At 40.4% G+C, this 21,781-nt stretch overlaps 2 protein-coding genes across 2 annotated transcripts; one reads left to right on the top strand and one right to left on the bottom strand.

Moving 5' to 3' along the window:
• The first annotated feature begins 156 nt into the window (after positions 1 to 156).
• On the top strand, positions 157 to 2,209 carry taf11 (TAF11 RNA polymerase II, TATA box binding protein (TBP)-associated factor). Its single transcript, XM_018674394.2, has 6 exons — positions 157 to 428; positions 624 to 836; positions 1,106 to 1,236; positions 1,351 to 1,438; positions 1,525 to 1,621; positions 1,752 to 2,209. Exons 2-6 carry the CDS (start codon positions 666 to 668, stop codon positions 1,880 to 1,882), a joined length of 618 nt encoding a protein of 205 aa, XP_018529910.1. The 5' UTR covers positions 157 to 428; positions 624 to 665; the 3' UTR covers positions 1,883 to 2,209.
• Positions 2,210 to 2,574: 365 nt separating this feature from the next.
• bltp3a (bridge-like lipid transfer protein family member 3A) lies at positions 2,575 to 20,842 on the bottom strand. Its single transcript, XM_018674382.2, has 21 exons — positions 20,588 to 20,842; positions 17,408 to 17,570; positions 15,409 to 15,447; positions 15,077 to 15,168; positions 14,761 to 14,950; positions 14,219 to 14,359; positions 13,922 to 14,092; positions 13,424 to 13,604; positions 13,150 to 13,236; positions 12,351 to 12,521; positions 11,979 to 12,124; positions 10,631 to 10,772; positions 10,157 to 10,350; positions 8,815 to 10,031; positions 8,489 to 8,673; positions 8,264 to 8,403; positions 7,926 to 8,076; positions 7,063 to 7,328; positions 6,569 to 6,677; positions 6,314 to 6,384; positions 2,575 to 5,535 (listed from the first exon to the last, which is right to left on the bottom strand). Exons 1-21 carry the CDS (start codon positions 20,629 to 20,631, stop codon positions 5,419 to 5,421), a joined length of 4,017 nt encoding a protein of 1,338 aa, XP_018529898.1. The 5' UTR covers positions 20,632 to 20,842; the 3' UTR covers positions 2,575 to 5,418.
• Between the last annotated feature and the right edge of the window lie 939 nt (positions 20,843 to 21,781).

Genomic DNA, 21,781 nt, shown 5'->3' on the forward strand with positions numbered 1-21,781 from the left:
TTAAGAGTCAAATGAGAACATTCTATTTAAAAGGTCGTTTCTGTGAGTTACATTGAAAAAACACACAGTTTACGTCTTAGTTAATACTAACGTGTAACGTGTTTGGTAGGCTACTAATAGTCTGTGTTCCTGCTTGGCTAGCAGTGTTAATAAAGTTGGTACAAACCGGAAACGGAAACTGGGGTGCTAAAATAGCAAAATTAGCTTGGCGATGTTATCGCCCGTCGTAATCTTAGCGACTTGCTTAAATTGAATTCACAGTAATCGCTGACGTTTTTCGTTTATATGTGACTGTGTGCCGAAGCAAACAGATACTAATGCGTCACATGATAGCCGCTTTGTTACCTATCGTCGGTTACTAAGCTAGCTCAGCTCTATCGTTAGCTTGGCTGTTGCTATAGCTTTGTTGACGCCTGGCTGCAGAGAGGGTATGTGCATGTTTTATATGCATTTTCACCCAGTTTTTATACAAATGTGACAATTACCATGAACCCGTATACTCTTTGATAATCCCTCCAAGGTAGATGGTAAAAAATGTATGTAGCGTTTGCTCCAGACTCAAGCTGGGCATAGAAGCCAGAATTATAACTGTCCAACCAAACTGGCTTGTTGATACTTTTCAGAATTTGAAGCTGACAGCCACTGTGGAAAGGCGCTGAGTGATTATGGCCGACCCTGCGCGGATCAAAGCTGAGGGTACATCCGAGAGGACGCCTTCTGCTACCGAGGAGCATCCCAAATCAGAGGAAACTGAAGATGTAGCTGCCACAGCCAAACCCACACATGAAAACAAAGACTCGTCCTTGCAAGATCAGTCCAAACAGGAGGCTAAACCTGTGAGTTCTGGAGCTTAATTTCTTAACGGCAATGGAGGAGGTGGGGGTCATATTAAAGGATCTATGGGTCATGCCATGCATGAGCTTTCCTTGTTATTACTAAATCACTTAAACAACTTAAATGTTACCTAAACACAAGTAGCCGTGATCAGATTTGAGTATTTTCGTGAACAGTGTCATCGCAATGTCCATGTGTTTATGCGGTTTTATGAAGGGCGTCCCTTTGTGTTTAACGGCTACTTTAAAAAAATATGTCCTCCACTATGTAGGACACAGCAGCTGGAGAAGATGAGGAAGAAGGAACCTCTGGCCAGCCCCCTTCCAAAAGATTGAAGGTGGAACCAGAAAAGAAGAAGGAGAAGCGCCACAAGGTCGATGAGGATGAAATACAAAAGATGCAGTAAGATTGAATTTTTTTTTAACCTCGCAGATGATCTGTGTAATTCTTGAACTTTGCAGAAGTTTCATCCTGCTAAACTTCACCGTCATCTCCTGTTCTTCCTGTGTTTTAAAGGGTTCTGGTGTCGTCCTTTTCTGAGGAGCAGCTGAATCGCTATGAGATGTACAGACGCTCTGCCTTCCCTAAGGCTGCTATTAAGAGGGTAAGCTGTTTATGAACATTGACAACATTTTTAAATCTTTCAAACTATTGTATTTGTTTCATGTCATTTTGTTTTACATTTTCTAGCTGATCCAGTCCATAACAGGATCATCAGTGTCCCAGAATGTAGTGATTGCCATGTCTGGTATTGCCAAGGTTTTTGCTGGAGAAATCGTTGAGGAAGGTGAGTGGCAGGCTTACAAACAGTGTTCAGACAAAATAATTTCATAGTTCTGAATAAATCAACTGACTTTTTATTAGGCCCCTTTTCCTTGCCATTTCAATTTTTACTATCATGTACTTTGTCTCCATAGCACTGGACGTTTGTGAGAAGTGGGGAGATACACCACCTCTTCAGCCCAAACATATGAGGGAAGCAGTGAGGAGATTGAAGAGCCGAGATCAAATTCCCAACACCAAGTATAAGAACATTCTCTTTCACTGAGGCACCGTGATAGATTTTATGGGGATGATGGAGACAGAAGACTGCCTGTTATTAAAACACGGTGCCATCACATGTGGAAATCTTGTCATGAAACCACTGTCACCATACTGCTGCCAACCAGGCACCGATTATTCTCTGCTACCTGACGTAAGCTCAGTATTGACTGTTGAAGAATGGTCAAGGCAAATCCCTTTTGTTGCAGCAGAAAAGAAGACCTGCCATTCACCTCAAATTGTCAAGGTAAACACTTGACCCAACACACAGTTCAAATGGTGTAAAATTATATTCATGTATTATGGTTGTAAATACAGTTTTATACTTCAGAAATGTTTTATCCTTGTGCCTCTTTATTTTCATGAACGATTGATCTTTGGAGAAAGGCTTTTCAATCTAATACTTTTATTAAGAGGAACTGGACCTGGTTTGAACTATAATCATAACAGAAACTGAATGAAAATTTGTTTCTGTCTTATCATTTAGCTCATCTCGTTTCTTCATTTTTAGGCTTATGAGCCGAGCTAAATCGTTCGGATAAGGTTTTATTTTGAAATATGTAGACTTTTTTTAATTGAAGTTCAACACAAATAAAATATGGATCATACTAGTAAACTAACCATAATGAACTCTGTAACATAATATTTTGTATATCTGAAGATTTGCATTGTCTACTAAAACACAAAAGCACAACTGGAAAGTGTTCAGTAATTAATCATTTATTCTTTCACTTTTAAAATATTTTCCACATACTAGCTTTGGTTCACAGAACCAATTTTATATTAGTCTCAATGAAGTGGTAAAGATGATACAAAATTCAATGTAATCCTACACAACTGACAAAAAAAAAAAAAAAATACTGTCCACAGGGGCTTTAATATCTGCATCACTTAGGGAAGATTTCAAAAGGACTCCTCTGTGATCCTCTGAAGTGATTTACATTAAAACAAGTGCAATTTCCAGTGAGTTTACCACACAAGTGCAAGTAATCCACAAGGCATAACTATACAACACCACTTCAGTACATGCATCTAGAGAGAACAAGACACACCTTGAAGTGAGTCCTGCCTCACTCTCTGTCCATCTCCTCCTGTTTGCATGGCACACTGGGTAAGGGTCACGTTGTCATGGAAACCCTGGCCTGCTCTGGAGTGCAAAAGAAGTCTAATGTAACAGGTTATCAGAGCACCAGTTTGTCAGCAGATTAGGGGATGCTACTTAACACTGAGGCCTGACTGAGGAGAGAGAAACTGGGCAAACTTTACAGCTACATGTTGCATCCAGCATGGGACGTTCAATTTCGTACCACTGTATCTTTGTTACTAAGGCCATGCAAAAACATAAAACACCAAAAGCTGAGAAGAAGATCACAACTATAAGTGACACTGAGGTTAAAGGGCAGTATCCCTGCCTTATTACACTGACAGACTGAGGATGTGTTGAGTCCACATGCAGTTGAGTAGAAAACACTATAACCTGGTAGACAGGTAAATCATTTTTCTTTGATATTAGTCATCTTAAGAATTAAAGAATTCCACATCAAAAATGTGTAGTGTTACCGTTCTTTGTCGTGTTTTTGGTTAAACCAAAGCTGTCTTTCTATATTGCTTAAATATTTTACATTCCTCTTTAAGAATGAAAATCTGTCATTCATAGCTTGCAAGGCAACCAAAGATTTTTTTTTTTAAAGGAAAGAAATAAAGAAAAAGAATAAATACTAGTACTTTGGATGAGGCTGTTCTGGCAAGCTACAGCCACCAGAGGTCTCCCAAGTACACAATAAAACACTGATGAATGGAAATGAGAGGTGGATGTTACAGCTTTGCAACCATAAAAACAGACAACTGTATCTCTAAAAGAAAAACACTAAATCATTGATGTAACAATAGAACATTTGTACATAAAATATGGCTGACAAAGAATCATGAAATTAATTTTATGCTCTTAAACAGTCTGTTTGATGAATAAATCCACCATTGTTTGTATCCATGCATAATAGATTTATGCATGGATAAATTCATTTAAACTGGCAACTGACCTGAGAGATAAACTCTGCAGCAGATGAGGATTAAACATAGTGAAATATAATAGTTTTTGTAGTGAATTTGGTAATATACTTAAAACACTGTGTGTACATATTATCAGTGACACTTTTTAAAGTGTCACTTCATTTGATTGATATGGCTTCAATACTCTGTAGTCAATCTGGTCTAACAAAAATAAAATAAAAAAAAAAAACATGTATTGACAAATCTAAATAAACATACACATGTAAAACAACATACACAGTCTGATCACTAAACATGATACATGTGTACAGAGGTAATAACACTAGCAGTCTTGAGTTGTGTCCTAGCAAGCTACAAAACTAGTATCAAGAAGATCAAGTATTCTATCTCTGGTTGCTGGTATAACCCCGAACCACTTTAAAACCAGAGTGAAAAGACTAACCCGGTTACAATACTGAAGCTACTGTGCAACCTGCTCTCCACAGCCGAGGGGGAGAGTGCGAGAAGGCGTGTCGTCTTAGAGTGGACATTCAACCAACAGAGCACATTGTTTCACAGTACAAAAGAAGCATGATCAACAATTTCACAACTAACTAAGAATAATATAACACTGGGGAATGATTCAACCCGCTTTTTTGAGAACAGCGAAAACTTGATAAGTGTGTGTGTAACTGTTCCACCCTGGTGATAAAACAACTGAGGTGGAAACTGAGATGCATCCATCTCTCCATGAAAGCAGTGTAGTTCTGCTTTTTTTTGTTGTTGTTGTTAAAAAAAAGTGCATTGTTTTCCCTACCTTTTACATCACATTTTCAACAACAGCTGAGACTATTTTTTTTTATAATACTTATAAATGAAAAGAAACACATGGATCTATTTTACACTAAAACGGAAGTACTCTACATTACTAAGCCTATTTAGCTTTATGACTATCTGTAAATGTGCTATGTGTAAATTAGCACTGTTCACAAAGCATGCTGACTTGTGTTGTGTAGGAGCGACTGATGGACTAGCAGCTGTCTGGCAGTGTCAGTGCATGTTAAAAGGAGATTTTGGCATGTGCTTGACTCAACATTTTCTGTAACACAAATAACAAACTGGAGAGAATTAAAGCTTGATGATATCTACCCTTGCATGCTGTGTTGTGACAAACACTGAAACCACACAATGAGTTCACTGTCCACACTGATTCAAATGAGAAAACCAGAATAATTTGTGTTTAGTACAGCAGTGAGGGATATCTAGAATTCCCCAATTAAAGGTAGTACCAGTAATGTACCTATAGGTTTGTTCACTAAATTCCCCTTCTAGTAATATTGTTATAAGGGCTCTTTTGTAATCTCATGAGTAGCATTATATAGAAGTGGGAAGTGATCCAAAGCCACAACCTGGCTTAATTTTCTTTTCAAACATGTCCAATGCCCAGACATGCTGTGCGCAAGTCTTACTGGTTCCTGACGTTCATCCTGATACATCACAGTTCCTCAGCAGGAGCAGTGATAAAGTAGTGCTCAGAGGCGCTGACAGAAAGGCTCAGAGAGTAAACGTGGGGTCATACTTTCTGATTTCCAGAAGGAGGCGCTCTCTGTCACCAAGGGCCTGGGTGAGAGCAGCCTGGGCATCAGAGAGCTGCGACTCCAGAGTCCGTCTCTGTAAGTGCAGGATTATTGGATTGGTTAGTTCCAGCATGCTTTGGCTAGATGCTACACGCCAAGTGGGCAGATATCAGATTCTGACTGACAGCAGCAGGTGTAATTACAAAACCATTACACTATCTGGTATACTTTGACTCATCTATGTTCTGTCTTTCTTACAGCTGACCAGTAACAAGACACTACAGCTGTATTTAATACTGGATTAAAAACATGAGCAGAAACTAATCTGAATGAATCTAACTCTGCTGCAGTTTTAATGTCTTTAACTGACCATTAAAAATTTAGCACAACAAAAAACTTCAAACCTTGCGAAAGTGTAAGACAGAGCTATATACAACCTGATAGTTGAATCATTGTGACAAACTGATAAATAACTAATACTACACAATCATTGGATTCCTAAGCTGTGACGGTGCTACAGACAAGACTGTTGCACCAACACTCAGCTCATGGCCTCAGTTTGGGGTGAAATTTGTGGACATAGTTTGCAAGATAATGATCAGTGACTACATCAACTCTTCTTTTCAAATTGTTGTGTATGGATCTTTGTATAACCTTTTTTTTGTATAACCTTTTTAAAGGGGCCTACTTTCCATACTTACTTTTTAGATCAATTTCTTTGTAACCCTTTGTAACCCCACTTTTTGGGGGAAGTACATCTGGAAATGACCCTGCTTGGGTTTTTTCTCACCAAACAAACAAAAAACCCTAAAAACTATGTCCCGGAACAGATACACTAAGCTGAAGCATAAAAGTGTATGGTTCTCCCTTACCTTGCTCTGCTGTTGAACAGTGCAGGAACTGTTTGCGTTGTCTGGGCCAGCCCCAGGAGCACCAGCTGAGGCTTTAATCAGAAAGGAAATGGTGAAGATTACTTTCTGTTCATCTTTCTGTGTAACAGATGGTGTAAGCTTGAGTCGTTGTGGTTTCATGGTTTGTGATCCTGGGTGTATCTACAATACTGACAAGCATTCAATTTGTTTTAGTACACAACTTTTGAAAAAAAAAGAATGTCTTGTCTTGCCCACCTTTGAGCCTCATGATGCCATCGTCACAGCGCTCAAGGAGAAGCTGATCTACAATGAATGTGGCTGGGACAGGTTGAGGGGCTGTAGGGTAGTTTCTAGGGCCATCATCCTTAACAAAAACAAGAAGAGATCCTGTTATTTCCCATACCACCACATACCTCAACACTGGCCCACTATTGCTTCATGCCTTTTACTCAAACAGAATACAGTCTGTCCAAAAATTCAATTCCATTTATTTTTAATTACCAGGATAATCCACTTAGTATCAGGTCTGCATTCCATGGACTATCAGGTCAAGGTCAAAACAAACAATTAAACAATGGTTGAGGTCTTCAGTGGATTTACAAAGTGGATTGTCCTCAAATGACTGATTGTTGTGAAGAAAACATGTTTATATCCAATCCATGTGTCAAGTATTAAAGTATTCAAACTAAAATGTAAAATGCATTTTTTACATCTTATAACCCCAAATCCAGACAGTGTCAACAACCAACCTTCATAGTGATGGTGACGTTGCTCATATGTAACTTCATCGGCTGACCATCAACACTGAATTCGTCTTCGAGAAAAGGCCCAATGTTAGCCACTGTGGAGGCTAACAACTCTGCCTGGCAGTCTTGCACCCTCATGTCCAAGAATCCCAAAGACTCAGCCACAGCAGAGTGTCGGGCTGCAGATGGACCCATTTCTGCTCGCATGTGCACTACTGGAGAGCCCCTGCCACCCTGCCTATTCTGCTTCTGGACTGGTCCACCTGGAGCTGCAGAAACAAATATTTGTAAACAATGTAGCATCCCTAAATGATGTACATGCAGAGTTGGACACAAGGAGGCAAGGAGTATATACAATGTGATTTTGAAGAGACACAACTAATTTGGAGCCAATCATGAACCAGTATGTAGTACACACAAGTGTGATGTGAAAATGTGAAACCTCTGATGCACATACACTGAGAATGGACATCTTGCATTCATCAAGTAAAAGTTTAAAATGAAAAATATTTCAATGAGGGAAGAGTAAATGTAATGTAAATCATGTAATTCAACTTTTTTCCAAAAACTATATTAAATGCTTATTATTCTTCCAAGAAGAGAATTTTATATTTAAGTATCTATCTATATATATGGAGGGGATCTTTAACTTCCATGATGCCAAAAAAGTCCACCGACTAGGATTGATTTACAATTCCCATTCTATCCGAAATGTGAATATAAACATTTCCAGAATATGATAAGCAACGCACTAATAAGCCACCTAAAAAATATGGAGTGCTGCATATAAGTAGTTAGACAGATTCTAATTTTTAAAGAGTTGGCCGATCCAAGATTTTCAGTGTGTCTACAATAATTCATTTTACCTTGTATGACACCAGCCAGCAGGTCAGATATCCTGACAGTACCCATCTGCACAGGGCTCACATTTTGGGCCTCCACAGCCACAACTTGATCTTCTCCCTTTACTTCCATGGTACAGGCTGTTCCACTTACGATCAGTAACAACACTGACGACTGCAACAATAGCACAACATGTGAACTCACATTTAAACAGATTTAGATTACAATTTAATGGTTAAAATTATTGATGACAAGATTTTAATTAATCTTTCAGATATTAATTTGTTCAGGCACAAAACATAACTCCACAGATAAATTCAATCCATCCACTGAAATCTGTTATATCAGCATAGTAACCCACCATGTCCTGAGACACATCCTCAGTACTTTGGGACAGGGAGCTGCTGAGGTCAGCTGATGAACCTCCTTCTGTCCCTGGGGCTGGGCTGCCCCTGCTGCCTGCTGGAGTGTTGCTGGGACGCACCGACTCCATACCTGACTCTGGAAGCATGAGACAAACTTACAGTAGAAGTTGCCTGTGTAATTTGGAGAAACTGTTTTGGAAACTTGGAAGCATTTTGAGTACCTGAGTCCATGAGAACAACAAAATTTTCACTGATGTCACTATCCACAGATAGATTTTCATCAGGTAGGCTGCCCTCCAGGATAGCACTATCAAAGGAATGCTGGGAAGGCGACTGCTTCATGGACTGGTGGCGCAGGCTGGCAGCCAATGAGGGGGAGGACTCTTCTGAGCGCTGGACCTGTTCCCTATGAACACACACACATATTAAAACACACACAGAGTCGTTAAGGGGCAGCCAGTAAAAGCATGTGGTGCACAGTATGGGTTCCAGACACTCTAACATTGTTATGTTGCCAACAGCACAGCAGGAGAGCGCTAGCACTTACTTCGCCTGTGGACTGAACAATTTGCTCATCCCCGAGCCACGACTCAGGATGCTGAACGCATCTTTTGTAATTGAAAACGCGCCTTTGGTCAGGTCCAGTGAGGCACTAATGGCATCTTTGGTCACATCCTTGGTGACGTTAATGGCGCTTGACAGCTCTCCCTCCAGGCTAAAGGTGGACGGCTCGCGGGAGAGGACGGGTGAGTGTCCAGGTGAGAGGGGAGGTGAGAGGACGGAAGTGTCCCCTTGTGCTGTCAAACCATCCCCTTCTGGCCCCTCCTCCACAGCCTCGCACGCCTCCTCCACCACACCATCTTGTTCATCCTGGTCAAAGGCAGCTGTATTGATGGAGGAGATGCCGTTTTCCATCCCGCTGTCCTCCAAGACCACATCTGCAGAGTGATGTGTTGGGGAGAGGTCAGAGTCTGTTATGCTGGGGCTGTCTGTCTCTGGAGTGTGGGGGACTTCTTCCTCTGGTTCTGAGCTGACTGGTGGCAACAGGAGACCTAGTTCTGCTGAGTCCACCAGAAGGGCAACGCAAACGGTAGCGGGTTTTGTCTTCTGGTCGTGAGCCTGTTTAACATCTCGTAGATCCCGCCCCAACTCTGCCCCCAACCGAGCCATGGCATCCTTCATTCTCAGCAGCGCTACATACTGGTAGTGGTTGAGCCACAATTTCACTGGAGTGATGGTGTGAGCCAGGAAGTGGAAAGAGGCAAACAAAGCCTCTTCCTGTTCTGGAGAAGGCTGGTGGGCTCTGCTGGGACTGGAGGAGGAAGACAGTAAACTGTTTTTAAAGGCAGCGGGCTGACACATCCACACAGACATGGCGAAGGGCTCAACGAAAGGCTGGGTCCTGCCTTTGGGAAATCGCCGAGCTCCATCAAAACCTAGGGTTACACGGGACAGACTGAGAGACCAGACATCCTCTGATCGTAACTGCTTTCTGTCTAGAGGCTGGGGCTCAGTCTCTTGAGCGTGATGGAGGAAGGTGGAGGGAATGGGGTGGAAGGCACTCAGGTCTCTTGGGTAAGGGCAGGGTGGTGTGGGTTGGAAGAAAGAGCAGCTGGCGAACTTGTCATAGATAGTGTTGAGGTCAGCTCTGGAGCCATGGGGGCAGTGGCGGGTGTTGCTGAGAACCATCTGGGGTACAGTAACAGACAGGGACTGTGGACGCTCTGGATGGTCCAATATGGAAGAATCCAAGGGAATTATCAACTATAGAAAGGAGAATATAACAAACAATTTAGATGATTTTTACAGATGTAGAATGGGCTACAGAAATACTTTAGATCTAAAAAAATAAACCACTACCATATACAGTTCAACAGTTGTGTATTCACCTTTAGCTGGGCTGCATCCATGCGGATGTCTACATGCTCTTCAGCCTTGCTACTGTCTTGCAAATGGTAGAAAGCTTTGACCTGGTCCAGAGTGTGGAGCAGACCTCTGGAGAAAAGGCTGATCCACAGCACACTGGCTGGGTCCACACACAGCTGCAGGCTGTTTAACTGGGCGTACAGGTTTGAGGTGGGTACTGGAAGAAGGAAAGAAGGCAAGAGATGCTGTGGACATTCTCTAATCATAAACTGTAACTATGGAACCACCAATCTCAATATTAACACGTGACCAAGAAATAAATTCCACTTTTAGAGTAAATGCTGAGAACTCTGAAAAACTGCATAAACAGGTAGCTGGTAAACTGGACTTTTGTTATGTAAATGTAACAAAGTAGAAACACACATATTGGTCTGTATTATATAATATGGAAGAGGGGCTCAGCTAAAACAAAAAGGTTACAGACAGTTGCATGGTACCTGATAGACTGGGGTTGTCAGGGAAGTAGTATTCAGTAAACTGCAGATGAACTGCTGGTATGTTGTCTGGCAAACGCAGAGCTTTACGGTTACAGGATAATAAAGACTGGGTCTTCTTGTTCTGGCGGCCCCTTGTAGATACCTGAATGTTGAAGACAGAGGTCAGAAACGCTGGAAATATCACTAAATATGGCATTTGAATTTTCATTTACTTGCTTCATTCAGGATATAATAACGCAATTATTCAACAAAAGTAGAAGTATGTCACAGAAAACAAAACTAAACCACCTGAGTCTGAACATCAATGACTTCCTGTCACAAACTGACAGGGCAGACTGAGATTTTTCCCCAGGGCGTCTCTTGTTCTATCTAAATGAGGAACTACAAGTGTCATAAACTTAAAATAACCCTGAAAATGTTACGTTATTTGGTGATGGAAAGTGTGAAATGTCCAAAGTGAAAATGCAGAACCAGCCTGAGAGTGTAATTTGAAGTGGCAGGGGTTTTCTCAGTCTCACATGAAAAGGCACCAGAGCAGCCAAGTGAAGTGACATGGGATTATTCTTACTGAGGTACAGTAGTACAGTAGTAATTTATCTTAAAATATCAGGGGCAACTTGATGCCCAACATTTACACATCATTGCAACAACATGTCAGTTCAGCCATTTGATGAAACATATCAGATGGCTGATCTGAAATAGACTTTTGTTTCCTCTGTTAAAGCTTGTCAGGCAGATGCCTACGAGGCTGATAATCTCACACGCCTTTTTCTGATTTGAACTAACTGTGAGTGATGAGCACATGACACTAATTTTAGCTGTTTACTTAACTGTGAAGTAACAGTTTTGAGGAAGAGCAAACTATTTACATTATAGGCTCCACCATGATAATGCCTCCATCATTAGATTTCCATCTCTTACCGCATCTCATATCCGCTGTATATTTAGTGTTAAAAGCAAGTGAGGATACTCTATGGTCACACAATGGCAATCTTTAATAAACTAAACATGCTATCTCTGCTGTCATGCATGTAATCCACAATAATTCTATGCATTATTTGTTTAACATAACAATAGTACAGGAGTTATATAACAGTTATGTGGCTTGAGGTTTATTGCATCCATTTAATATTTTACTATCATAAACTCCTCTTTCTTCATTATCAATGCCATCTGTGACTGACAATTGTAAGTCCATAACCTGAACTTTTTCATCACTGCTAAAATTTCCAGAGGTCACAGATACTGCCTGACAGACTCTGCACTGAGGAACAGAAGTCCATTGCTAGTGAAGAGTAAAGCTTCTGTTGGAGCAAGTAAATTAAATCAGATGATGATGAAATCTTGCCTGGTGAATGTCCACATCATCCATCCTGACCACCACACAGCTAGATCTCAGCCTCTTCAGTGATGATCCTGTAGGAGCTGTCGAAGAGTTCTTGCTGGTTGCCTGCTCTTTGTCAGAGGCGTTCGACTTGGGACTGGATTGTCCATCTAAAGCACGCACATAGGAGAGTAAACACTCAATGACAAGATAAAATAACTTGCTTCCACACAAGCAAGATCATAACGCTGATGTTCAAATGTATTTTTACAGATTAGGGATTTGCATCTTATAAGAATGCTACTGTTACTGAACCATAGGTTGATTTCTATGTTGAATGAGAGCATAACATTATTATCACCACTGTTTACCTTTATGTTAATTCTGCATTCCTACCTTGAGCTGTCTTTGCAGGAGAGTCCTTTGTATGCTGAGGCACCTCAGTGTGTGGCCCCGGGAACCCAGAGGCCTCTACTTTCCTATGGTACTCCTGCAGCAGTTTCCCAGCCCACTGGGCCTGAGCCTCCATGGCTCCACTGTGGCGCTCCCAGTGTCGACATCCATCAGCTGTATTAGAGAGGTATCAAAAGACAGTTATGATTCAGCTATCATTCTAGATATAAAACCAATTTTAAAATTGCATTTTGCTTTGATCTGTAAACAATTAAAACAAAAACAATTTGGGATAAAAGACATGCTCAGCCTGACAATGTAAACATGCTGATGTTAAGCAGCTATAACGCTCATAATCTTGGTGTGTTAGCATAAATTCCTAAAATTCTATGGTGTGACAAATTGGTAGCACAGCAATAACGATGCAATGTCTTGATTCAAGTCTTTGCTTTACAAATAAAATGTGATAAAGCAAAGGAGTCCTCACACTTTTCAAAGCCAGAATTCATACATATGTGCATACACTGTATAAACTTGTACTGTGTTAATAAAAGCTTTTTTTCTAACTTTGTTTAATTGACCGTGATGGGCTTTGAGGCTGACCCTGCTGTTCTACATTCTACACTTCAGAAATTCCACAAAGAACTGGGCACACTCTCCCAAGCCATTAGTCTGCTTGAATAGTAATCCTCCTAACAGCTAGTCCCGGCCGAATGCTGTGGTTTCAGACAGAGCAGTGCTAAGCCTCGGGGTAAACTGCAGTTAAATTATGGTCACAGAAAGGACCAGTCATTACACTCACCAGGTCTGTGGATGGGGTAGTAGTCAAAACCAAGCTTCCTGAAGGTCAGCTGCATCGCACCCTGCAAGCCAGGTGGGGGAGGCTCATCTATGCAATAAACAGTACAGCAGAAATTAACTTTCAATTACTTAGCAATTCACTGTACTTTAAGGATTACTTTAAGCACAAAATTTTGCCTTTATGCTGAAGTAAAACAACACAGATATACTTGAGTTACAAGAAAATTAAGACTATATGTTGATAACTTTTGCCGCTTGAATTATTCCCCACAAACCTTCATCCGCTGAAGAACTATCGTTGCATACGTGTAAATCCAAGCGGGATATGAAGGTGTGGTAAGAAGATTCCTTGACGTCATACAGATCAAAGTATTGACTCATGTTGCTGGGAGTGCCGGCAGGAGCAGGTGGGGGTTCTGTCCACAGGCTGTGGAGGCCAGGTGATGGGGGAGCAGTCTAAACCACAGAGGAAGGAAAACATCTAAATTTCCAAGATAATTTGACAAAATTCATCATGCAATATAGATTTCATAGGGAAACAAGATCAAGCTTGGCCTATAATGTAAAGAAAACATATCTAGAAATAGTCTTGTTCTAACCGATTCTGAACATCGTGAGAGGATAATTAATGAGTACATAACTGCAAACCAATACGCAGTTATGTACAATGGCCTAGATTTTCCATAGATTAAATCATCTCAAAGTATAATATTATTTTTCTTCATACAGATTTTTTAAAATCAAAACATCAGTGTGTAAGAAAGAGGCAGGACCTGCAGGGATTCAGCAGTCATGCTCTTCCTCTGCTGGGCAGATTTCTCCATGGCCTCGCTGAGAGATTTGGCATAATGGATGATAGCTTTGAGTTGGGAGTCCGTCAGCACCCATAACAGGTCGTCAAGAATGAATAGCAGCTTGGATGCCAAAACATTACAGTCCTTTATCTAGATAGAACAATGAAGAATTAAGGACTTGGGACAAATCATTTGTAATTTAGATGAGTTCACATTTGTGATCTTTAACCAGTTCTATGACGGAATAGTAAATGAATGGTAGAAACACTGCCTTACTCTGCGTTTTAGAGCAATGCGAATACGTCCTTGGTTGGTGATGAGACGTAACGGGGTGCTACCAAGGTCCTGGTCGTCACTCTCAATAGCATCTGCCTCGATTCGTAGACTCTGCCAGTTTATTTCTTTGAATGTCAAAACCTGATGGAAAAAGACCAAAAACAAATTAAACTATTCAACTGTGTTCAAACACAAAAACTAAGAGACAAATAAGGCAACATTATCAGACATTTATATGGAATGATTGGTACTGGTGTGGTAAGGGTAATGCCTTTTTTATTTTAGACACACAGAGAAGAAAATGCAACAGACACATTTCCTTTTAAGTGGATTACAAGATCTCATTCTGAAAGTCCCTCCAGCTAATGAAGACCAAAACAATGGGCTTGATTAAATGATTTACTGAAGGCTTAACGAGCACACAAGGCTTCTGTGGGAAAACATTGTATTTTGCATGGCATTACATTCTGTTTTGTCTGACTCTCAGACAGAACACTGATTAGGCTGGATGAGGTGGGAAATAAAAGTGTGCTGCACTGTACCTCTCCTCTCTTTGGGTCGGTGACGCGGGTGTAGCGGAGGTCACTACGCTGCCATTTTGGGTTGAGGCTGTTGCCTTGTAGCTGCCAGAGCTCAAAGGAGGCATGGAAGGCACGAGCCTGCACTTTGATGGTAATGGAGTTTATCCTGACAGACATGCCTTCCACCACTTTCTCAGCAAAGCCGTACTCGCTGTAAATAAACGGTGTAAACATGAATGAAAGCACTGTTCACCATATACTGTACATGACGTAGTGCATGTAGTGCAGTATTCATCATCAGATATGACAGCTTAACTCAAGATGTATGCAGGCTTACCTCTGGCCTGCTGTAATAGCTATAGGAGAGGGGCCATTGGGTGGACGAGGCTCTTCACATGTTCTCATTTCTACCTCTACCTTATCCAAGAACTGCACAAAAGAGGAGACTAATACTCAGCATACCATTGGGCAAGGATAAATAGAAAGGTGGCCTAATATTTACTTATGATAACAGCACAAAGAACACAACCTATGGAGCAGTATCGCTGTAGGGCACTGCCAGAGTCATGCCAAAGTTAGGTTATTTTTAGATTAAAGGCGACGGGGAGACTTAGTGTAAAACAAATGTGTGAGAACTCAGGGAAAGGACAGAAACAACATCATTCTTACCAGGCAGATGGGGCTTGTTTTCAACTTTGTCCATTGTATCTGAAAAGAAAGGACAGCAAGGTCAACAGGGTCAGCCACAAACACTTGCCACAGCATTCTGCACTGTTTATCATTCACTGGGCACAAGGGCACAGTGACCATCAAGCTCCCACAAGATGTGACGCAGGGGCTACAACAATAATCTGAAGTCATACTACCTTTGCTGCAACACACATATCTAACACTGCTAATAGTGATAATATTTCTTAAACAAGGTTATTAATATGAAACAAGGAATGAGTTTATTATTAGACAAAGGGGGATAAAGAATGAAGAATAGGACATACGAGAAGATTGATGACAATTATGTTGTCTAACAGGGTTAAAAATTACAAAAAGAAGGGACAGAAAGACTGAAGTCACAACAAAGGATTCCACAAAAGCTAGCCTTTTATAACTGACATAAAACATGAGAATGTTACCAACTCAGTCTCCTCAGTTCACTTGTAAGTGCTCTAGAGGGTAAAATCTTCAGCCTCAACTCAGAAACACGAGAAGATGATGCACAGTGGCTGATATGAACTAAAGAGATCCATGAGGTACATTAACATTTTAAAAGTTAAAAGAGAATATCATAACTGGAGTGATGCATTTTTTGTACTACTAACATTTGCTAATTAGAGCTTAACAGAAGGTTAAGCCATAGCTGATGCTAATGTCATTAGTTTTTCAACCAAAAAAACACTACCTTAAACCAAAGAACCAGACAAAGTCAAATGTTAATCTGCTGATGAGACTAGTAAAAAAGTCAGGGGATCACCAAAATCTGACGTGTTCATCATCTGGGGATCTTGAATGTTTGTACAAATTTTTATGGCAATCCATCAAATAGTTGTTGAGTTTATTTAGTCTGGAACTAAGTTGTGGATAGAATGACTCACTGTCATAATGCCATGCCAAGTGGCATGGCTAAAAACTACTCATCTGATCTGATCTGAATTTCAGTGCAGTGGTGAAACCAAAAAGACCTGAAAACCTTTAAAAACAATTTTACTATAAAATTAGCCTTAGCCCTGACAACAAAAGAGGGTTTGTATAAACTAATTTAGCAGATCAAGATATTTGTGTTATCAAATTGGAGAAACTAGCCTGGATCATTTCTGAAAATAGGAAGAAAATGTAATAAAAAACCACAAGCAGTTGCAAGGGACGTGTTTTTACCAAGAGTCAGCAGTCACTCTGTTGACTGGTGGCAACACCACAAACCTCATTATTGAGATAAAGTTAAAAAGAGAGTGCTACACAAATGTTAATGGTGAAGCTGTAAAAACAGTGTCTCGGGTTTAGATATTTAGTCAGTAAAGGCATCATAAAGTACAGCTGCAAGCAGAATGCATATATACATAACATGCATATACGAAACACTCTGGCAAAGTTGGAAAAATGTGTTTCTGACTTTAAAGCTACTTTTAAGGAAAATGAGGTTTAAGAGATTAGAACACGAACACACGCACGCGCACGCACGCACGCACACATATAATGTACTTTCATAACAACAATATGAATATTATTACTGTATTTTTGATTATAAACAAACTGTCTCATGCATGTAGTATTATTGGGATTATTTGAGAACACAAACCAGCCATCCTGACAACTCAGTGTACACCAGCCAGTATATCTCAGGATCACTCTAGCCTCTGGCCTTTTGTGTTCCACTGAATCATGGCTTGCCTTTCTATTATCATCAACCAGTGCTGCTCTGAAGGATCATAACATCGTCAGCAGTGCCCCTAGCAAACCTAATCTCTGTGGTGCTGCCACTGCTCATTTCCTCTACACACTCTGAATTTCAAAAGCAAGCTCTTTGGCATCAATAAACAGAAAACCTTTGTTTAGTCTGAAAATTGACATAATTCAATCTGCATTTCTGTACCAGCATTGTGTTTCAATAGAAAAGGGAGAGAGCCTCACTTGTCAGACCAGCTACACAATCAGGTTTGACAAGTCGGTAACATACCCTGATGGCAGCTTTGTTGCAGTAGACCCGAGTGACAGCCAACCAGGTAGGCAGGTCAAGCATGTTCTGCAGAACCTCTTCATCAAGCTCGAGGTTGGACAGCTGCCCCTCCCCCTTCAGTGTACTCAGATTGATCTTGTCCGGGGAGAGATTCTTGGTGAACCTGAGGAAAGGAACCAGGTAAAATGTTATTTATGTAACTGGTTTAAGGTGAAAACACACAGTCTAAATCTGGAACAGTTTCATATAACTTTTATCAGGGAGACACCAATATACGTCACTGATGATCTGGGAGGCAAAAATAAATTATGCAGCTTGGCTAAGATGTGTTTGAGGTAGTGCAACTGAATGAGTCATCCTGAGAAACCTTAGCAGCCTTCTTGCTGGAGTCACACAGCTGTACTCCTCATCTAGGTTAAAGGGGCTAATGTAGCAGGCTCCAGTAGGGGCATATGCAGACATGGGCTAAAATGGGGTATATGTAACAGCGATAGAAGCAAACTGATTTGCTGAGTATTTTAATTTCACATACACCACATGACTGAAAACTGTCAAATCCCTGTGATATTTCAGACATCAACAAAGAGACACTGCTGAAACAGCTACTGTTTGAGTGTCACATAAGAAAGCTACAGAGTGTGGTTCAGTTAAGTGAATGTAGTCCAATTTGTTAAAACCTTTAACAATGTTAGGCCTAATACCACACTGTACCTGCAAAACCTGATAAGCCGGTCAAAATGTAAGCCTCCCTTTTGTACTGAGAGACAAAATAACGGCTCTACGCTTCTGCTGTTGACAAAACCATTGCTTTCCTAAAATTAACATTTATATTAACTCCCATGCTCTTCGAGTGCCTTTGATGAGTCAAGCTTCAGGTATAGAGCTGGTTCACATGTCTAGAAATACAAACTAGCTTTGACTCGACTGTACAAGCCTTTTAGCCTTTTGGATTGGCAGATAAGACTGCGAGGAAGTGATTTGGTGGTGTACATGATTAAGACCAACATTGAAGCAAAGACAATAGTAGCTCTATTATTCATAAAAGCAGCAATATGAGCTATCTACTGAGATTAGCATGGTTTAAGGAGAACACAAATTCCAGAGCTTATCAAAGACAAGAAAGAGGTCATTGTACAAACATAGCTAAAATAACAACTGTTTATTTTTACAACCAAAACTGCTCTTAAACAATTAACACGAAAGCTTCAGCCTTGGAATGATCAGTTTAAACGTGTTGGGAAGATGTATTAATCACAAAGTTTAATACATCTTCACATCTTTATGTTCACAGCAAAATATACATTTGCTGTGAATTTATACATTCTTGTCATTAACAGATGCACTGCAGGTAGGGATGTGTTAAATATTACCATGTCATCTTCCTGCTTATGCTAAGAAGACAATACTATTACTATAAAGAATACTGCTACACCAAATCAGCCACTACTAAGGCAATATCAAAAAGAGCAGAGAATGAGAGAATGAACTCAAAATACTTTAAAGTTAGCATTTCTGACAGTCGTATGCAAGATTATTGGACTGTAGAGCTTGTTTCCGATCAGAGAACACACTATGACCCACAACATTAATGTGCTTGTATGTCTACCTTCCAAGTATGTGTCCACTGTGTCCTATCTGGTGCAAATAATTGTTTTAATTATTCAGTGACAGAGACAACCGAGAGGAGGAGGAGAATTACAGTGAGTCAAATAGCCTCTGATTTAGCACACACCTATTGTCCAGGCTCATGATCAGCTTTAGTCTTTAGCCCATCTGGCTGGTAAGAGAGACCTTTAAACCATATTTCAACATTGCCTCCTACCCAAATTAATTTCCTCACTGAGAGCTGTGCCAAACTCACAGCAACAGCAAACACAACACATTCTGTCTCAGTCAAACCTTAAAAAAGGAAAACAAGACTGTGCATCACAAAATATGTGCCATATCTTGAGCAGCAGTGTAACAGATAGAGGAAGTAAGACCAGGTGTAGAGAAAAAAAGCTGCAGCCAGCACTGGAAAGAATGCTGAAGGTGACTAGTATACATTATTTGTGTGTGAATAACGGGGTATCAGATAAAAATATGTTGCTGTGATCAGACTGAAACTGTATGAGCATTACTGACCATTCAGACGGCAAAACCCAGCTTACAACATTCATTCATTCATGTACATTAGGCCACGCTTGATTCAGACAACTGAACGATCTCAGTCTTCTCTAGGGTTGGGGCTTAAAAAAGAGGGAGGCCTTCTACTAACCTGAAAAAACAGTATTACATTTGTATTTGTACTCCATCCATATCTGTCCCTATCTATGAAATCATCTTTTCTGTCCTGCTTGTGGAGACACCACAGTTTAAATGCTGTACTTACCAGGACATCAAGATAGATTTTTAAGAATAGATAGATAGATAGATAGATAGATAGATAGATAGATGTTGTGTTGTTGTCATTTTCATTCAATGTCAATTGATTAATCAAATAATCATTTCAGCTTTAGAGTAGTAGTTGGTTGCTGGGTACCTGAGGAAATACTGACACCCAATCATAAATAGTGGGGTAAACGGGACCACCAACAAATTTTTGCCACAGGGCCTCCTAGGAGGTTAATTTGGCCATAGATAGGCGGATAGACAGATTGACTGATGGATAGACAGAGATGGATTAAATGAGAAAGAGAATGCTACTTCTGATACAGCATTTTCACACTCCCATTTTGAATTAACTGTAATACTTAGGGGCCTAAGCCATTAAGTAATTTAAAAAGACAAAGTAAGCAGGCAGAGCTTTTTCAACACAGACGGGGGGTATCAGGCCCATTCAATCTAAAATATCATCCAGCTTTCCACAGCAAGTATTTAAACGGTATGTAGACTTAAACGCTATTAAGAACACACATACACAGACTTGGGAGAGTAATGTGGTTGACCGTTATCTGTCGCGTTCAGGCTGTGGTTTGCAGCGTTCACTGTCCCTGTCAAACCTCCTAATGTTAATTCTCGTGTGGCTGATCCAACGTGTGGCGTTAACCTAGATAGCAGCCAGTGTGTAAATCGATGCAGCTATATGTTTTTCAGAAAACGCTAGCGAACTGACGCTTTCTGTGTTGTATTCAATAACGTTTAAACCATCATCCAGCTGGGCTAACTGGCTAACACAAAGCTAAAGATGATGACACTTACCTTGACAAATGTTTCAGAATTTGCTTTTTAATAATCCCGGCCATGTCTGCTAGCGTTTGTGTCGTACCGTAACAGCTGTTTTCCCTCTTTAAAAAACATATACTAGCTAGCAGGCACCTCTACACTATACACAGCTCTAGCTGTGTGCATCTTGTTAGCCGCTGCTGGCACAGCCTAGCTGCTACCTCGCTAAACACCGGACAGCAGCTGAAACCCCCTTCTTTCTCTCACACACATACACGCCACTCAGGCAAGACGACACGGCAGCGACACAACGACACTATGCTACCACCTGCTGGATATTCAGGGGAAAACAGGGGGGCGGCAGTGAGGCGAATCCCACCAACCATGACAAATAAAGTCAGAAAAAATACACATTAAATAATGTAATCATAATACATACACTTAAATCTATTTTGAAGTCGAAGGAAAATATGTCTTTTTAACAATAGACTTTTGATATGCCATAAGAGGGAACGTACAGGTGTTATTGATAACATTAATGATGTTTCAGTTATATTCAGGTGTGTCCAGTTTATTATTTCCCCTGGTACCCCGAAACCAACCAATCAGTACTCTAAAACTGAAATGATTAGCTAATTATTCTACTGTCACTAATTGGTGGTTCATAAAGTCAAAAATATGTTAATAGGGCAAGGATGCAAAATACTGTGGGGGTGGGGGGGATTTTGGCTGAAGCAGAAAAGTTTGTGTTTTGATAAAGGCTAAATGCAACAGAGTGCAATGGAAACAGGCTCAGAAAATAAATCATGACAAACATGAAGCATGTGACAAATGAAACCACATGAAATTTGCTATGAGCATAGGGCAGATACAGCTGTGTGCAAAAGTTTGGGCACTCATGGGAAAATTACATATTTAGCTGATTTTTTAAGTGAAAAGAAGTAAGTACAACCCCACTGAAATTAATATTTTTTCAAATATCAATGCAGCATTGCTTCTTATTTCATAAAGTTAAAAATAGAGGAAGAGCAATTAAACTTGTGGCATTTACAAATATTTGGGAACCACACTAAGTCAATACTTATTAATCTTGCCTTTGGCTAACATCACAACTTTCAAATGCTTTCTTTTTCTACTTTAAGAATTCTCACCCACTCTTTTTTGCAGATCACTCTCATATTTTAGGCTGTCTTGTCATGTTTAAGATTTACCCTCAGATTTTCAATAAAG

The sequence above is a fragment of the Lates calcarifer genome, linkage group LG6, assembly GCF_001640805.2.
Source record: "Lates calcarifer isolate ASB-BC8 linkage group LG6, TLL_Latcal_v3, whole genome shotgun sequence".
Taxonomy (NCBI): domain Eukaryota; kingdom Metazoa; phylum Chordata; class Actinopteri; family Centropomidae; genus Lates; species Lates calcarifer.